Source organism: Haliotis rubra, unplaced genomic scaffold, assembly GCF_003918875.1.
Source record: "Haliotis rubra isolate DU_JTF1 unplaced genomic scaffold, ASM391887v1 Scf259, whole genome shotgun sequence".
Lineage (NCBI taxonomy): Eukaryota > Metazoa > Mollusca > Gastropoda > Lepetellida > Haliotidae > Haliotis > Haliotis rubra.
The window spans coordinates 860,499-880,845 of NW_025766658.1; the positions used below are offsets into that span (position 1 = coordinate 860,499).

Sequence of the window (20,347 nt, forward strand, 5' to 3'; positions counted from 1 at the left end):
TCATCATACAACTTGTTTTTGATGCCCGATATTGGTCGAGGCGTGATATGTTTTTCACTTATTACTTATTACTGAAATTATCATTTCTTGTTTCATTATTGTCCCATACTTCAGTTTGCCTCTACACACGAATACAGTATCATTCGTACTTATTTCAACTGAGGTGTATAGAGAATCTCACCCAAGTGTCTACTGATATCAATTATATCAACACGAGTTGAAAAAGTTACAAATATCCGAGGCTTGCCGAGGATATTTTTACCTTTATCAACGAGTGTTGATATAATTGATATCAGTAGACACGAGGGTGAGATTCTGTTTATCATCAAAAATCATTCTTCATTACCTTTCAATGAAAAATGTACATCTCTCAACACTGTACTACCATTAGATTAGCCGTGCAGCGATGTCATAGCATTGTGACGTCATCAAGTTGATGACGTCATAGCATTGTCAGGGCATTGTACAAAATCTACTGTCAAAACGATATCTCCTAGGAGATATCATATGATCTCACACAAGCGACATGTCCTGTGGAACAGAGTTTTGGATGATAAATTCAATTTCAAGATGTCATTTGCTTTGTATCTTCATGTCGCATTCTGTTTTATTTTTAGTACTATCAGTTTCTCAATATAGTTTGCTCGACTCATGCTTTGATTAGAATATTTTTTTTTTTGTTTTCTAATTAACTGGCCTTGTTTCTTTATCGTATTCGAAAGGACGGTGTCTGCTCAGTGAACAATGGTCAAAGTGTTGCCGCCACTGATGCAACGTCATTTCAAGGATGATGTTAAATATATGACGTCATTTCGAGGTTACATCACAAACGTTCCATAACGTCACGCACCTAATTCCGATATTATTAAGCAGGGCCCCGCGCAAAGGGAGGTGGGAACCAGCTTACGATATTACGTGCCCGATATCGGCAACCTGGCTCATGGTGGAGTAAATTAACACACACACGCACGCACGCACGCACGCACGCGCACACACACACACACGCACGCACACGCACACACAAATAAATAAATAAAAAATAAAAAAATAAAAAAACATCATGACAGCAACATAGTGTAATATGTGATAAAATTGTTGAACTAAAACTTTATGGTGAATACTAACGAACAACCATGCGACCGCATCAACTTTCAAAATCAATTCCATTTATAATTATGCTTGTTTCTCAATGTGTGTGGTGATTTAAAACTAGCATGTCCTTTGAACTAAACATTTTACAATCATATCCAAATATCAAATGGGTGTCCGAGAGGAAGGTGTTCTGCCAACAATGTTTCATTGTTGTGCACATTTTTGCAAGTCACTGAGCTTTTTCCAGAAGTTTTTCAAATCATTCAATGCGCGACGGTGCTGGTCTAAGGGAGGTAACTACAGTGATTACATATCGTGACTCAGCACATCTGTCCTCCATATTACCACCCACCCTTAACGTGTGACACAGTTTCACGCTGTTGTCGACTCCACTCACACCTGACACAGTTCTCGGCGTACGGTGTTGTAGTGGTACCTGGTAACATAATGGCAGGCCGGGCGCTGATTAAAGTAGATGTCGTGAGCGACGTCATCTGACCATGGTGTTGGGTCGGCAAGAGGAAGTTGGAGACGGCAATGAGGGCACTCGCTGACAAGTTTGAGTTCCGCGTTCGCTGGGAGCCCTTCCTCCTCCGACCCAACACCCCCGTGGAGGGGGATCCCCAAATCTGCCAACTTTGCGGACCCCAAGAACCCGGGGTGAGTACTCAGAGCGTGAGACTTGTGATCGTGCTGGCGTGAGTGAGTGAGTGAGTGAGAATCGCCAACACATAACCTCCATATATACAAAGCTAATATCTCTCACCTTAGGCCACTTAAAAAATATTCTTGTTTCTCATCACCTTTTCAAATAAGTATGGGTCGGGCGGGCGGATGATATTTGTACGTTTGATTTTATGTCCCAAACCCCTTGATTTCTGTGGAAATGTACACCTTTTCTACGATAGAAAATAAAAACTTGAAGTTTGAAAGATTGATACACATTTTGAGAGTCAAAGTTGCATTTTTTCTAGTGTAAACAAATAAAATAAAATACATAAAAAATCTTGGGGTCGGGTCGAATTTTTGGGTGGGGCGGTAATGAGAAACAAGAATATTTATATAGTAAGTATATGGCCTTAACATGATCATCTGAAATGTACTAAAAAAATAATTGAATCGTCATCGTGACCAAGCAGACAACAGAAGCAAAACAGGTCGATAGCTGTTAGAGACCCGTCCTATAGTACAATAGGAGAGTGTGTGTGTGAGGGTGGGGCGGTTGAGGGGTGGGGTGGGGTGGAGGAGGAGCAAGAGGCAAGGGAGCTGTGAACTGTGTCATTATATTTATTGACGATGCCTTCATTCACAGTTTCCCACCCGTCTCAATGATGTGACCAGACCGAAAATATATGTGCTTTGTCATTTTATCATGTACACACAGGTTATTAGATACCTGTTTTAATCCGGAATACCAATAGGCCAGTAGAAAATCCCTGTTTTTTTAGTTAACCTAGACATTTGCGATAACAAGCCAATTGTTGACAAAAATGATTATCATGACCCTGTAATAAAAACCCAACCAAAATCAACCTTGGGGAAATATGTTAAATTTATCATTTAAAAATTGTTACTTGAGCTCCGTGTGTATGTTTGAACTGTATGTAGTTGTCAGGCAACTAGTACCGTTTTCAGTCACAACAAAGATGTCAGGCCCCAGGTCACACTCCAGCGCAGTGATGACTTAGCATAACATCACTGCCACAGGCTAATTTGCATATCACGTGACTGGACTTTTCTCGTGTTTGTAAACAAGCGCGCATATTCATAATACGAAGAGACTGGTCTTTCACACATTGTACCCATGGGGAATCGAACCCGGGTCTTCGGCGTAACGAGCGAACGCTTTACATATTTTCCAGTACACTTAATACACAATTGCAGTGTTTCTAACTTCTAAGTCACTTGTAAGTCACAATCAAAACACTTTTCAAAATATTTCCGTTGTTTTGGGGGAAAAGATCGCAACACACCAGTTGTGTACTTTTTTCATCTTACTATCATCAAAGGATGTTTAACGATCGTAAGGCAGTCGACCGCGGATTGTAGTTAGATAAATGGTTACGGAAATATATTTAGTATGGTAACAGTTATGAGACAACAACACCCATTAACAAACCTTGTTTCCATTTATATGTCTGAAGATGCTCGATTTTATCAGGTAAGTCATGTTTTCTTCGTGTTTTTAAGCTATAAAAACGGTGCTGTTATTGGTTGGAGTTATTTATACATGTTCCTTCTTTACAGGGTGAAGTACCTGAAACAAGTCGGACAGGAAGTGGGGATCGACTTTACCCACAAGGCCGCAGTTGTACCCAATACCCTCAAAGCGCATGCGTTGTTGGACCTTGCCAAACAGAAAGGGGGAGAGGGAAGTCTCCAGGACGACGTAGCTGAACGCCTCTTCGACGTAAGTACCAAGCACACAACATACAGCAGATTATTTCGCTGTCTGCTGTTTAAATCCATCTGATTTTTCCTTCAAATTTCCATAGACATGAAATCAATCTGTTGTTCTGTGCCCATGTTCATATAAGTGATCGAGTGAGTTTAGTTTTACGCCGCTTTTAGCAATATTCGAGCAATAGCACGGCGGGGACACCTGATATAGGCTTCACACATTGTACCCATGTGCGGAATCGAACCCGGGTCTTCGGCGTTACGAGCGAACGCTTTAACCACAAGGCTACCCTACGTGTCCAAGTTCATGTATATATTGGGTGTGGGGTGTGGGTGTGTGTGTTTGTGGTGTTTGTGGTGTGTGTGTTTGTGGTGTGTGTTGGTGGTGTGTGTTTGTGGTGTGTGTGTGTGTGTGTGTGTGTGTGTGTGTGTGTGTGTGTGTGTGTGTGTGTGTGTGTGTGTGTGTGTGTGTGTGTGTGTGTGTGTGTGTGTGTGTGTGTGTGTGTGTGTGTGTGTGTGAACCCATGGATTTGATACGGAGACTTTTGTTTTGGAGTGTTTCTGTGTTCAGGGCCAAGTGAAGGATGCCATTTTGACGTCTTCGTAGTAATGGTAACTATACTTTTAAACGGAAACTTCTTCTTTATGTTTAGGCGTACTTTACCAAAGGACAGTTCTTAGACGACGACGTCGTTACAGGAGTGGCAAAGGAAGTTGGCCTTGACCCGTCAGAGGTCAAGGCCTATATAAACAACGACAGGGTCATTGAGGACATCCGCACAAAAGCGTTGTCATGGAGTCAGAAAGGTGTTTCGGGTATGTCACTGTCGATTCAATAATAAATGATTCAATCTCTGTTGATTATATCTTATGAATTGGACCAAGGAGATCTATCGACAGAGCCCATTATATTCAGCAAATGATTTAAATATTTCTGGAAAGCATTCTAAACCGAAAGAAAAATGAAATCAGCCATTGCCTTTCGTTGGACAGCCAGGTGTTAGAGAAGCACGTGCACAAGTGCCCACCAAGTTATTGTTTCATTAGCCTGTGCTGTGCCGTCTCCATCCTTTCTCGCACACCTGGCTGTCCCTTTCTCTGCACTCCTCCCTCGTAACAAATAGTGAACTGTGTCAAGATTTTAATGATAGTTTCGTAAAGAACTTTTTTGGTGGAGTCCGGAAAATTTTCAAATATAAGAAAGCTGTTGGGTATTAGTAAATGATAAACATGTGTACTATTTATATTTATGTGGCAATTTTGTACAATGATAAAATTTGCAATTCATCGGTCCGTTTCTGAATCAAACGGACTGTAACATGCTTCGTCCACTGACAACTGCAGCAAACCGAAACATGAGTCTCATTAACCTATTTGGACAATGACCTACTTTTCAACCGATCCGAATTTCCTCACGTGTATGTGAAAAGAGACTCTACAAACATCTATGGTTAAACCAACTTCCAATTCCTTGTTTCATAAGAAAATGGTATTTACACATGAATTATAATTTTTAACTTTTATTATTTCGTATTTCTATGTTTTATGACGAGGTTTGGGCAGCATGTCGTTAATTAAGACGTCACAGACTGCCCGTTTGAAGAGGTCGTACAATGATTCACAATTCATCTGGCTTACTGGTTACACCTGTTATATGTTCTTTGCGCTTATTAAGTGTATTCGTGTAACGTAGAATGTGATTCATATAATATCAAGTCCGTACCAGACAGCCAAAGTTTCTAGCGGCCGGGCCTCGTTTTGAGATTTCCAGATTTCCGTTTGTCAGAGCACCCTGTACGACAGATCACGCTGCACGGCGTGTTTGCAAGAATTAGAAGAAGGATATTGTTGCAATATACAAGTGATTAGATATATCAAATAATATTGATTAATATTTATATATCCACTCGAATGAGTTGGTCTTAAAATTCTGGACTGGTTATTGTACTAAGTTACTCAACAGGACGGAACCCAGTCAGCAGGAAACGAGACTGTTCTGTAATCAATGTTTTGACTTGGTCTACTTCAGGTGTCCCCTTCTACTACATGAACGACCTTCCTATGTTCTCCGGCGCGCAGGATGTGGAGAAGTTCAAGAAGATGATGGAGTTGGTGGCCGAGGAGACTTCACAAGAAGAAGCACCTTAAAACCAAAACGGTGTGTTCATTGCCGTTGTTTGTGCGTCTGTGTGTGTATTGTTGATGATAAATTAACTACCTAATACACTTATATGTATACTTTGACAATGATCTTTTCATCTATCTATAATCATCCAACTTGTAGAGTGCACAGATGTAACAAACAGTAGTTATTTCACACGTGGTCCACATTCTTCGTCGCTAATAATAATAGATACCTGTGAAGATCCGGGATAGAATCGTTCTTCAGCAACCATTACTTGTCGTAAGAGGCGACTAACTGGATCAGGTGGTAAGGCTCACTGACACATGTCATCGGTTCCCATTTGCGTAGATCGATGCTCATGCTGTTGATCACTGGGTTGTCTGGTCCAGACTCGATTATTTACAGACCGCCGCCATGTAGCTGGAATATAGCTGAGTGCGGCGTAAAACAACAAACAAACACAGAAACAAACCAATAAAATAATAATTGACACAGGGTTCCTGTTGCTCTACATGTCAGCCAACAAAGAATTAAGACCCTACTTTTTAAGGTTACTAGATAAAACCTATAGATGGCCGGTGGGAGAGGTTAGTGGCGGGCAAGATGGCTTTACACGTATGTGAGTCTTCACGTTGGAACAATGGACATGATTGTAATGAATAGACACAGATTTAATAGTTTAAACGTCTACAGTCAGCTTTTATTATTGTCAGACAGATAATGTACAGGTAACGTAGTTATACTTAAACTTTCTATGTTTTCAGATGTGAAGGGACATAATGTGTAATGATCTAACACAGAGTTGAACCATCTGACGACCATTCAACAAAGATCTCATATTTACACCACACTCTGATTGTTTGTCCCGCTGCTGTCAAGCTTATACTAATGTAACCGGTGACGAATTCTTGTTCATCGTTTTTTCTAGACTAGTGCTTAGTCTCTGAATATAAACATTTATATCTTAGTGAATATACACAGTGACCAATTATGAAGCAATAGATTTGTTAGTGTTGGTATTTCCCTTTTGAAAAGTGACCCTTTGACGACAGCCATTAAACTACCTGTGGCTGAGCTGATGTTAGTCACGTGACGAGGAGGGTAACATCAACACTATATCTGATTGGCTAGAGAAAGGAGATTGATACCACGTGTCAATTGTATCCAAGTAAAGGCCTGACTTATATTTACAATTGTTAATTTGCATTAAAAGTAGTTGAAATACCTGAAAACATTATACATTTATTTAGTTGTTTTCTTATTTTCGGACGGAAATAAAGTAATGATAGACCGTGAAGATTGTAATATTTCGGAGATAAACATCATGTGTTGGCCAATTTCTGGGTGTTATTGAGTATTTGAAGCACGGGAATATTTCATTTGAAACCTCCGGCGTTACACATGATGTTTATCGACATTGTAAACACAAAAGTAAACCATAGGTTTTACTGTCTGCACTCATTGCAGTACGGGTACAGCAGTGAAGTGTCATCAGCCGGCCGTTTCAGCTGGTTCCCATAGTAGCATCTGGAACTGCATGCTCATTTGTGACGTCATTCCGACTTTATGTCACAATATCATTTTAATGACGTCACCACTGCTGACGACGCAACAATTCAATTGTGTGCGATATTAATTTTGTACGTGTCAATACGCAGTGAATAGTCTTGCAATTTCCGGGAATCGAATACCATTCGATCATGTTTTTTCACCAATCAGATTAAAGAACACGGTGACTTGGTTTACAATAATAAATTGCCGCTGTGAAGCAAATCACAATAGCTAATACATTCTCCCGTACTGACGATCCCGTGATTGACATCATTGACGGCGATCCACGACATTGGTGCGCTATCACACATAGTCACCCCAGTCACCGACCCTACCAACAGGTCTATGAGATCTATCCTTCAAGGACAATTGTAGGTGACCAATCATAACTCGGAGCCCTTAAAGGGGCCGGCAATGTAGGGCGTTGTGTATCCCCCACTGAACATGATAGTGTCCACACAGATGTGTACAGAGTCCACTTCGCACTATCCAGCTGTATGGAGCCAACTTCACACTATCCAGCTGCATGGAACACACTTAAAACTATTCAGGTATATGGAACACACTTCACACTATCCAGATATATGGAGTCCACACTTCACACTATCCAGCTGTATGGAACACACTTCACACTATCCAGCTGTATGGAACACACTAAAAACTATCCAGGTATATAGAACACACTTCGCACTTTCCAGGTATATGGAACACACTTCACACTATCTAGCTGTATGAAGCCCACTTCACACTATCCAGCTGTATGGAACACACTTCACACTATCCAGGTGTATGGAACACACTTCACACTATCTAGCTGTAGGGATCCCACTTCACACTATCCAGCTGTATGGAACACACTTCACACTAACCATCTGTATGGAGCCCACTTCACACTATCCAGGTATATGGAACACACTTCACATTATCCAGCTGTATGGAGCCCACTTCACACTATCCATCTGTAAGGCGCCCACGTCACACTATCCAGTTGTATGGAGCCCACTTCACACTATCCAGCTGTATGGAGCCCATTTCACACTATCCAGCTGTATGGAGCCCACTTCACACTATCAAGCTGTATGGAGCCCACTTCACACTATCCAGCTGTATGGAGCCCACTTCACACTATCCAGCTGTATGGAACACACTTCACACTATCCATCTGTATGGAGCCCACTTCACACTATCCAGCTGTATGGAACACACTTCATACTATCCAGCTGTATGGAACACACTAACCATCTGTATGGAGCCCACTTCACACTATCCAGGTATATGGAACACACTTCACACTATCCAGCTGTATGGAGTCCGCATCACACTATCCAGCTGTATGGAACACACTTCACACTATCCAGCGATATGGAGTCCACTTCACACTATCTAGCTATATGGAACACACTTCGGGCTTTTCAACTATATAAAGCCCACTTTACACTATCCAACTAGGTGAAGCTTACTTCACACTATCCAACTTGGTGAAGCCTGCTACACACTATCCAACTAGGTGAAGCTTACTACACACTACCAAACTATTTGAAACTACTACACACTATCCAACTAGGTGAAGCCTACTACACACTACCCAACTATTTAGAACTACTACACACTATCCAACTATGTGAAACTACTAAACACTGTCCATCTATGCAGTGTTCAAATTCCCACGAGGAGACAAGGACAGGCAGCTGACATCTGTTCTATTGAGGAAACCCCATGGTTCTGACAATTGCAATTGGATATTTGCATCAAAAACCACTGACAACAAAACAAGATAAGTCGGCTTAATAGATTAATGTCAGTACTGTGATAGGTATACTGTTACAATCACAGACTGACTGTACAACTAACTTAAGCTAACGGTAAATTCCAAATGAACCAATGATTATTGTGACGGAGCGGTTTCAATCAAGTGTTATGACAATAACTGTAATAATTATTGTTTCCCAATTAACTAATGATCTTTGTAGAAAGAGTCATTTAAATACAATAACTGCCATCGCCCTAGAACTGGCTTTCCGGATTAACTTGGGTTTCATTGTAATGATTAATTTGTCTTACAACAGTAGAATGGTGCCACATGCATTCGTCCGAGAATAAACCAAACAGCGTCAATGAGGAATGTGATCAGCTCACATAAACTGAAGCAAGTAGCTGACTTTATCAAGCTCCTCGCAGCGATAGCCCGTTCGCGGAGCTCTGTCTAAATGATACCGTGATGCTAATAAGGTCACGCGCCGAGGAGCTATTTGTTTACCTTGGAAGGGAGGTAACTCCAGTGTTTTTGTGCGAGTGGTTCGTCGAGGAAGTGGTGACGACCCCTCAAATACATACACATCAAGGAGCTGACATACTTCGTGGTTAGCATGGCGTCTCGGCCGCAGATCAATGTAGACGTCGTCAGCGACGTCATCTGACCCTGGTGCTGGGTCGGCAAGAGGAAGTTGGAGGTCGCTATAGCTGATCTCGCGGAAAACTTCGAAATCCGCGTTCGATGGGAACCCTTCCTCCTCCGACCCAACACCCCTCTCGAGGGGATGCCCAAACCCGCCATGTTTACAGACCCCTCAAATCCCAGGTGAGGAGCGCTTTGTTGTTGTCAGTGGGAATGACAGATAGATTTGTTTCATTGTTTGAGACTGGACAGGTAACCAGAGGTCAAAGTCCACAAGCAGAGGACGATCGAACGTTCTATCATGTAATACTTGCGATTTTGAAATTCCTTCTTCTTGGTGTAAATTTCATAACTAGATCTAGACGTATTTGAAGCATTGTCAGTTAAATGTGTGTCGCATGCTTGAAGTGTAAACATAATGTATAACCAGATATTACTTATAAATACGAAATTAAGTGTTTAAAGCACTCATAAAATATCGGTAGATCACCTGAGGTCATGCATGTGTCTTGTTGAGATGGTGAATGCTGGTATTTTCTATAACGTTAATGGTATTTAACATTTCTTTTGTGTGACAGAAGAAACCCCTGTCCAAGTGTAGAGTATCCGTCCCGTGAATCACGTAAAACATTCGTAAAATCATCCGCTACAGACTTTGACATAAATATTCCTATAATGTCAATATTCACCTTAAGGTTAATTGTTAGCATGATCGTGTTTTGTCAAGTTTTAACAGCTATCGCCATGGCTATTATGTGGTCTGCCTACAAACGTTCAAAGACGCCTTGTCTGTGGCGAAAAACAAATATTAGAAAAATCTTCAAAGCAAGTCAGTAAAGTAAATGAATGCCAGAATACTCAGTTCAGTAAAATGAAAAGAATATATCGGTTTCTTTCTATGAAGTATTAAAAGATTATTCATTAAAACAAACTTTATAGACAGTTCCATTTCATAGACATTGTTTCATGTTAATGGAATTTTTCTTCCCTCAAATGCGGTCAATACTAAATTCCATCTTGGATGTATTTAAATATATACCGATTTCATGCTCACATAAAAATGAAACAAAGTATTTGGTTCGTCCTGCATAGTCACATAATTTGGGCATACTTTTATATATAAAGATATATAATTTTATTTGCAAGCGTGTCCTGTATCTGAATAATCTACTGAAAGTGATAAAGACATTGTGTACTTGTTTAGTGTTGAAGTCACTTTCAAACGTATATGTACATTAAATACTCTAACCGGGGCATTATCTTCATTGTCTTGTTCATCTCCATCTCTTCAGCTATACTATATGATAAAGAAGTGAATGGAATCTTACGCCTCGTCAGTATTGCAAACTCTACAACAGCGCTTCCACCCTAACCCTAACCTGCTGGCTTTCGAAATTCGGTATATAGTTTGTTTACAGGGGTCGATAAAGATTCATATCTTCGTGGCTTCGCGGGGAGTCAATACCTTTAATCGATGTGTGTTGCTAATTTTGAATGGGTGAGTTTAGTTTTACGCCGCTTTTAACAATATTCCCGCAATATCAAAAGGCGAGGGAAACCAAACATCGAAAGAGTGATGAGCGAACGCTTTAACCACTAGTCTACTCCACCACCCCGGCTATTTTGGTATCGAAAGAAACGATGGCGTGATTCCGTTTCTGGACAGATCAAGCAGATCACTTTAGGATTTTTCTACCAGCTTAGATTGAATAATAACCCTGCGTTAGAGATGAGTTAACAATCTAATTTGTTACAGCAGGGACGTTAAGCTGTAATCCCCGAACATGGCTTATAGACGGGCTGTTCCATTTAATAGCGTGCACCCTTACGTAAAGAGGCTAAACAATTTTCGGCATAATGCAACACGTCGTAAATGGTTTGTTCAAGTTTTACATTTTATCCCCGCGTGGGGCGGGGGTATTGGAAATTAGTCAGTGGGGACTTGTTTTCCTAACATCTATTTAAGTTAGAGAATTCATATTTTACACACAGTATTACTAGTATCTTAATCGAATTCGAAAATCTGTGACTTAAAATATTTTGTATTAAGTACGGTCCTTGCTCCGTGCTTTTACTTGAGTACATAACTCGTGAATTTGGGAGACATTTTCTCAGAAACTACATAATTGACATGAATGAAAGTTGAGGTGTTGATCAAAGAGAGAAATAATAAACTGGTTATTATCAAGCCTGGGTCGAAAAGTGGGATTGCAAATTGTTTGTCGCCAGAGTTACTTCCCTTGCTACACGTTCCGAATCTTGGCGTCTGAATAGGGACCAGCATTCTCAGAAAATACTGATGTTTCTCTCGACTGACTTAATTTATTAATTTTCTGATGACATAAATCGACCCTTTTGAATATGATCATTGTGTTTTCTTAAAGTTATATGTAATTCTTATTAATAGGTAACATTTTACTCCTTTCATTACCACCCGTGAAGATATGGGTTAGAATTGATCCTCAGTAACCCATGCTTATCGTAAGAGGCGACTCACGGGATCGGGTGGGCAGGCTCACTGACTTGGTTGACACATGTAATCGAAACTCAATTGCGTAGATCGATGTTCATGCTGTTGATCCCTGGATTGTCTGGTCCAGATCGGATTATTTATAAACCGCCGCCATATAGCTGGAATATTGCTGAGTGCTGCGTAAAACTAAACTCACTCACTCACTCATAATTCTAATGTGCTAGTTAGTGATAGTGTCATCGCTCAGTGTGTGATCGGCTATAGTCACAACCGCTACATTACGAGGTTGTGAATATTTTGTTTCGGTCTTATAACGTTACTTGAAACATTCCACAAACACATTGCGAGTTCGGGCTAACACGTGTAAGCACTGCGGAAACTCTCAGTCGCTGATGGGTTTTTTCTTCTGTGGTTCTGGTTATTGTGAGTCGGGGTGTTTTCTGTCATAAATATACCACTTAGGTTCCACCACAATCGTTAGCAGCTGTGGCAACCTCAAGTGATGAAATGTTGTGCTTACCAAGCCAGCTGCTTCTACCACGCTATAGCGTAACCAGTGTGAATCGAAGACCTTGGTGCCCTTGTACAAATCGACCTCAACGCTAAGGCGAGGCCCGTGAAGGTCCTGGTTAGAACTGATCTTCCGCAACCTATACTTGTAAGAGGCGACCAACGGGATTGGGTTGCCATGCTCGCTGACTTAGTTGAAAACTTGACACATGTCATCGTATCCCACTTGCGTAGATCGATGCCCATGCTGTTGATCACTGGGTATTCTGTTCCAGACGCGATTATTTACAGACCGGCGCCATATAGCTGGAATATTGCTGTGTGCGGCGTAAAACAAGCATAGGTGATCGTAACCCCCATACCTTATTAGAGACCCAGAGTGAGTGAGTTTCGTTTTACTCCGCTTTTAGCAATATTCCAGCAATAAATATTACGGCGGGGGACACTAAATATGCTTCACACATTGTACCCATGTGGGGAATCGAATCCGGGTTTACGGCGTGACGAGCTAACGCTTTAACCACTTGGCTACCCGGGTTCGATTCCCCACCATTTCTGGTGTACCCCCGCCGTGTTATTGCTTGAATATTGCTAAAAGCGGCGTAAAAATAACCTCACTCACTGTACACCAACCTTTTCAGTTGTATATAATCCAATAGCCTTCATGTACATATTTTCTGTCCATAATTTTTTTCCAGCTTCCTACCAGCTTCTTCATGCTACTCAAAGACATCATATAGCAGGATAATTTACACCCTCCCGCTCAAGGATAACTTAGCATATCATCCCCGGGCAAAGTCTAACTTGCATATCACGTGACCGGACTTGTTTGGAACGCGCTCATTCTGAAACCAGATCGGCCTAATGCAAGCTTTTTCGGTGCGTTTTTCATAATTGTTTTGCATATCAAATAGATATACCACTAGAACCGCGGCAATGAGGTGCATAGCAATATACATTTGCACATCAAACTGATTATGTCACTAGCACTCAATGTGATTTCGTAAGCTGGGCTCCATCTCGCATATCGCAATATGCAAGTTGGCGCGCGCAAAGGGAGCCGGTAACCAGCTATGGGGATTTCGATGTCAACACGTAGAACCGTACAACCCATGTAAACAAAGGGATAACTACGCTAATAGAAATATCACTTTACGTTTAGGATATATTTTCTCAATTTGGGTAAACCATTCTATCTCAGATGTTTTATTAGATGTGCAGGCTTGTAAAATGAAACAGACAAAACATATGCAATGGGCCGTGTAAGGTGTGACGAATCCTGGGCAGAGGTACTATGATGGTCGCTATGATGGAACTTTGGGTAGGAGGGTGGATAATTTACAGTCAATGTCTTTCGTGTTCGGAAGCGTCTTAGAAAGATATAAGACGAGCGCGAATGTATGGATGTCAACCTCTCGTTTATTGTATAACACATCGTTTCTGGGCAACTTCTTGTCCCTTCTTCGCCTTATATATGCACGAACTTCTAAATGCCTCTCAAGAATCTCGTCTTAGAAAGAGTTATAACAGTGTCTTGTGTGTAAACAGTGAAGCGACCATTTCATGAAATCCGCCGTGATATTGCTGGAATATTGCTAAAAGCGGCGCAAAACCAAACTCACTCATTCACCTTTCATGAAAGCAACGGTAGTTGTACGACAGCTGCAAGTCTATGTTAACGTGTGAGAGTTACCATCGGTTTGAGAGTTACCAACGCGCCCAGCTGATAACCAGCTTCAGTACCAGAGACATTAGTGATGTCATCTCACTGTGACGTCAACGTATGATGCTAAAACGGTGCTGACACTTGGTAAACGTTGTTTATACATGTTCCTCCATTGCAGGGTTCAGTACCTGAAACAAGCTGGACAGGAAGTGGGAATCGACTTTACCAATAAGGCCACAGTGGTACCCAATACCCTCAAAGCGCATGCGTTGATGGAATTTGCCAAACACAAGGGAGAGGAAAGTCTACAGAATGACGTAGCTGAACGTCTTTTCGACGTAAGCCCAGCGTTCCTTTATTTGCTCCTGTTAAACTTCAATACATTATTTGCTAAATCGATTATTTTATATCCCTTTTCATACAAGCGTCTCTGATTCTACTAGATTATAAATTTGGAACATGGATGTTCAAATGGAGTTTTATTTTGTCTGGTGTCAGTCGCGCCATTTTCGTGTGTTTGTTGTCATTTCAACGGAAAATTCCTGTATATATTTAGGTGTACTTTAGCAAAGGAAAGTTCCTGTATATATTTAGATGTACTTTACCAAAGGAAAGTTCCTGTATATATTTAGGTGTACTTTACCAAAGGAAAGTTCCTGTATATATTTAGGTGTACTTTACCAAAGGAAAACACCTGTATATATTTAGATGTACGTTACCAAAGGAAAACACCTGTATATATTTAGGTGTACTTTACCAAAGGAAAGCACCTGCATATATTTAAGTGTACTTTACCAAAGGAAAGTTCCTGTATATATTTAGGCGTACTTTACAAAAGGAAAGTTCCTGTATATTTAGGTGTACTTTACCAAAGGAAAGTTCCTGTATATATTTAGGTGTACTTTACCAAAGGAAAGCACCTGCATATATTTAGGTGTACTTTACCAAAGGAAGGTTCCTGTATATATATTTAGGTGTACTTTACCAAAGGAAAGTTCCTGTATATATTTAGGTGTACTTTACCAAAGGAAAGTTCCTGTATATATTTAGGTGTACTTTACCAAAGGAAAGTTCCTGTATATATTTAGGTGTACTTTACCAAGGAAAGCACCTGCATATATTTAAGTGTACTTTACCAAAGGAAAGTTCCTGTATATATTTAGGCGTACTTTACCAAAGGAAAGTTCCTGTATATTTAGGTGTACTTTACCAAAGGAAAGTTCCTGTATATATTTAGGTGTACTTTACCAAAGGAAAGCACCTGCATATATTTAGGTGCACTTTACCAAAGGAAGAGTCCTGTATATATTTAGGTGTACTTTACCAAAGGAAAGTTCCTGTATATATTTAGGTGTACTTTACCAAAGGAAAGTTCCTGTATATATTTAGATGTACTTTACCAAAGGAAAGTTCCTGTATATATTTAGGTGTACTTTACCAAAGGAAAGCACCTGCATATATTTAAGTGTACTTTACCAAAGGAAAGTTCCTGTATATATTTAGGCGTACTTTACCAAAGGAAAGTTCTTAGGCGATGACGTCCTAGTGGGAGTGGCGAAGGAGGCTGGCCTTGAGGGAGGAGAGGTCAAGGCCTACATCAACAACGACGTTGTCATCCGGGACATCCGTACAAGGGCGTTGTCATGGAGTCAGAAAGGCGTTTCGGGTAAGTCATCAATGATTTAACCACTGACAAACCTAGCTGTCTAGGGCGGTAACTCTGTACATGCCTTACACAGTCATGGCCCCTGGTTACATGAGGTCACATTTACGAATAGGTTGGCACAATTGTTCTCATAATTAAATTTTGAAGAAGAAAACATCTATTCATTTTAAGTGCTTGTATATGCATCTCAGTGCCATTTCAAATTGGTGTCTAAAAACATCCATGCTGTGAATATGTCATGGGTAACCAGGCCCCTATCTGACCAAGGACAATAGAAGTATTTACTTTGTTCACAGGGGTCCCCTTCTTCTACATGAACGGCCATCGGATGTTCTCGGGGGCTCAGGATGTGGAGACGTTCAAGAAGATGATGCAGATGGCGGCGGAGAAGTTCCCCCAACAGGCCGCCAGTCGTTCGTAAAATGGTGCGTGCGCGTATGCCTTTGCGTGTGCGTCGTTATAGGCTTGTAAAGATGAAAACATGCACACCTGAGCACATTTGTCGTAACGTTTTCATATGTGCGTCTGTAGCTGAATGTCCGTACATGCGTATGTACGCGAACGTGCGTATGTGAGAATTAGCGTATTGGCTAATGAACTTGTGTACTTGCATGTATGTGCCTGTGTACGCGCGGTCGTGTACGCGCCGATATTCATGTTCATATGTGTTCGTGCGCGTGTGTGTGTACGCGCGTTTATTTGTGTTTTTTTTGTGTAATTATGGTCTCATGATGAGTCCAAAAACAACCCGTTATATGCCATAATATGATATCATGATATATTTCAACAATGCAGTTTACATTCTTGTTTATCAGTGGCTAGACATTACAAAGTGACTTTAAAACTGACGATTATTTGTTATCCATTTGGTCCAACGTGTTCTTCACTGTTTACAACATTCAAACTGCTTTTGACGTAATACATCATAGGCGGATCCAGAAAGGGATCCCCCTCCCCATCCTCCCTCTCCCAACACACACACACCCCTTTTGTGCTCAAAGTTGTTTGTTAAATGACCATTGAAACTCGGGTGAAAATTAAGTGTGCACCCTCCTTTTCTCAATGGTGTGCACCCCCACCCCACCCCTTTCTCAAAAAGCTGTATCCGCCCCTGTACATACTTATCGTTGATGACACTCCGACACTGATGTTGGCGTAGCACATACTGCTATAGATGTAGAACATACTTCATTGTTGACCATATGGAAGTCACAAACGTCATGTTGTTTGTTAAAGGGGTGAGGTGAGGTGAAATTGGGTTTAACGTCGCGCTGGAGAATATTTCGCTCATATGACGACGTGCATGCGTGTGTATGTGTAGGTGCGGCTGCTTGTACTAGCCCAGACTAAAGTTGGTTTTATAGTGCTAGCCCACTGAGATACCAAGCCGCAGTGAAGCATGAATACCCCACTCAGACACACTATACTGACTCCGAGCCGACCAGTCCTTGTTGTACCCATTAATGCCGAGCGCCAGGCAGGGACCAACAAGTACCATATTTTAACGTCTTTTGGTATGACGCGGTCGGGGATCGAACCCGCGACGTTCCGCTCTCCGGTCGGACGCCCTAACCACTACACCACGGAGGCGGTCCTTTGTTAAAGGGATATCACGTATGTTGACAAAAGGTCATTTCATTACCTAGTCCTAATTGCACAGACACAGCACACACATCGTTGCTGACATTAAGAGTCTTCTGTTGAGGTAAAGAAGGATATTTTTGCACAAGGCACAGGAGTCCTTTGTCGCTTCAGGTTCGTAACAGAGAAGGCACTGTTTGCTAACTTTCCTGCTTAAAACTGTATACAGGCGGAGGGCTACCCTTGTGGGTGGCCATGGTTCCATTCCCTACATAATGAGAAATATACGACCCCCTCCCCCGTCATACTCCCCCCCCCAGCACATGACTAGACGAAAGTTGAGGAAACATAACTCGACCAATCAGTGCACATGTGTGTTTGTCCCACCTCTGTCTACTACAGTATGACAGACAATGTACTTGTGAAATTGTTAAAGTTCCACATTTCTCTTTTTCCAGGGTAGAAGTGACATAATGCGGAACGATCTACCACCGATTTGGAAATCTTGACGACCAATCACAAGGGACCTCATTGATCCCATTTTCTCGGTGTATGTGCTGTTACTGTCTTTGTGAAGCTTGTCCTGAAATACCCGGTGTCCAGTTGCAGAGGGTGTTAATGCCTGTGTTTCCTGGTGGTATCTATGTGAAGCTTGTGCTAAAATATCCAGAGTCCAATTCTAAAACTAAGTAATTAATTTGTTAGTGTTGGTGTTGCCCTTTTGAAAAGTGACCCTATGACGACAGCCATTAAACTACCTGTGGCTGAGCTGATGTTAGTCACGTGACGAGAAGAGTAACATCAACACTATCTCTGATTGGCTAGAGATAGCAGATACAGCGTTTGATTGGCTAGAAACACGAGACACTTGATTGGTGCGATACATTGATCTGTTTGATTGGAAGTGTTTGAGTGACAGTAAAAACAAGATATGTTATTGATGACAAAATATAATAAGAGGTTGTCATCCATATCTTGCCTTTATTGTCATATGTCCATTGTATCCAAGTAGAAGCATGACGATGTGGATATTAGAACGTATGTTTACACTTGTTAATTTACATTAAAAGAATTTTCAAAATCTGAAATCATTATCGCTACATTTTGACTTCAATACGGACGGAACTGAACTGATAACATTGCTTGGATGACGTGTATCCCAGCACATTCTGGAATCATGGTGGGAGAGCTGTCTAAGGCGCCAGGCTAGTGATCCAGTGAGCTTGAGATGCCGGGATCGAGCCCACCTGTGAATGGGTGTTAAACCTTGGAGTCAACTTTGTGTACAGACTCTTTCAGTGTTGTCACAACTCCTAGTGTACAGTACACAACCCTGTGCACATAAAAGAACCCGCGAATCCGTTGGTATATGACCAGATGGTGGCCACAAGAATACGTGCAAATAGCTAGTTGCGGGTACAGCAACGTGCTGTAAAACTTGTACTGTACTATGTGTCCCAGTCCACCCAGCTGTGGATGGGTACCTCGTAAGGATGGGAAAAGCCACATTAACCCGGTGTACCTAGTGGCAGCAAGAGAGAGTGGGATTGATAAATTAATACAATGTGCCATTTGAGGTTGACATCCACTGATCGAGGGAAAAAACAAAGCGCCTTTGAGCAGATGATCTGGATATTGGCGCTATATAAATATATATGAATATAATATATTCCGATTCACAACTAAGTCAGGTCCTGACAAACCTGTGATGGATATTATGAACGACGATCCACGACGCTGGGAGACCGTGACACGTGGTCAACCAAATCACTGTCAGACCACTCCATCTCTTGAGTCAACTCTTGCGACAAGTATAGGTGACCGGTCCCAACTGGGGAGTCCCACGGGACCAGCTCTTTTGGCACGTTCAGGATCCTGGGGTCTAATGTTAACACGACATCATCATCACGGGTCCATACTGTGCAGGTGACAATACAGTGACTTGTTATAACATTGCTGTGACGTATCTGTCAACCCACGTGACCCAGTGCAGCCCGCTACTCACTCTCCCGGTACGTGGTACCCCAAGAACAAAGTGCACTTATGTGCAGTACAGAACGCCCTGTCTGGCTGACTGACTGAGTTTGGTTTTACACCGCTTTTAGCAATATTCCAGCAATATCACGGCGGGGGACACCAGAAATAGGCTTCACTCATTGTACCCATGTGGGGATTCGAACCCGGGTCTTCGGCGTGACGAGCCAACGCTTTAACCACTAGGCTACCCCACCGCCCCACAGAACGCCCTGTAACGTGTACGGTCTGATACAGGGTTTGATCCTAACCCCGAAAAGAACCCAGTCCCCAAAGAACCCAGAACCATTAAAAGTTGTGGGTCCTGATCAGAATGTGTAGGCCCTATATTTTAATATGGAAATAATACTCTTAGTTATTGGGGATGAAAAAGCTGTCGGCGATAAGGACCTGCAGAAAACAAAAGCTGTGGGTACGAGTGGTATTTAGTCGGCTTCGGGCCTAAGGACTGACGCTGATTTCCAACGCTGGTCTGATAACACAGTGCCAACATGATCTTGCTCAGATACTTCGGTTTCTGATAAACCGTAGTCTGTTCTTTGAAGCTCACCTCTTAGAACTGGTATTTCGTGGTTCTTCAGCACTAATCCAGACACTAGTTTCTGCTCATATGTGGTATACGTGTCCACCTACCAGTGGATTCAATTATCATTGTCAACTCCATGGGGAGTACACAACCCATGCCGCCTTTGATAGCTGTTCCAAGCCTGTTTTAGGCCTGCCAATCATTATGAGACCCATGTGCTCCTCTTTACTTATATCGGCAAGAGAGTTACTTAGGTTACTTACTTAAGAGGGTTCAACGTTGCCTTCATCTGTGGGACATTTACGGGTTTACACAACTGAAAGCTATC

The 20,347-nt window shown here is 41.7% G+C and overlaps 1 protein-coding gene and 1 pseudogene across 2 annotated transcripts; both read left to right on the forward strand.

Moving 5' to 3' along the window:
- The first annotated feature begins 1,401 nt into the window (after nucleotides 1–1,401).
- Nucleotides 1,402–6,854, forward strand: LOC124279958 (annotated as a pseudogene).
- A 2,579-nt stretch (nucleotides 6,855–9,433) lies between these two features.
- On the forward strand, nucleotides 9,434–18,547 carry LOC124279957 (uncharacterized protein YwbO-like). 2 transcript variants are annotated; one of them, XM_046715845.1, is made up of 5 exons: nucleotides 9,434–9,746; nucleotides 14,391–14,550; nucleotides 15,716–15,878; nucleotides 16,175–16,347; nucleotides 17,917–18,547. In XM_046715845.1, the coding sequence occupies exons 1-4, from the start codon at nucleotides 9,535–9,537 to the stop codon at nucleotides 16,297–16,299; spliced, it is 660 nt and encodes a 219-aa protein (XP_046571801.1). In that variant the 5' UTR covers nucleotides 9,434–9,534; the 3' UTR covers nucleotides 16,300–16,347; nucleotides 17,917–18,547. The 2 variants fall into 2 exon arrangements, with proteins under 2 accessions (XP_046571801.1, XP_046571800.1); XM_046715844.1 differs by having other exon boundaries at nucleotides 9,435–9,746; nucleotides 16,175–16,303; nucleotides 17,918–18,547.
- Nucleotides 18,548–20,347: the final 1,800 nt, after the last annotated feature.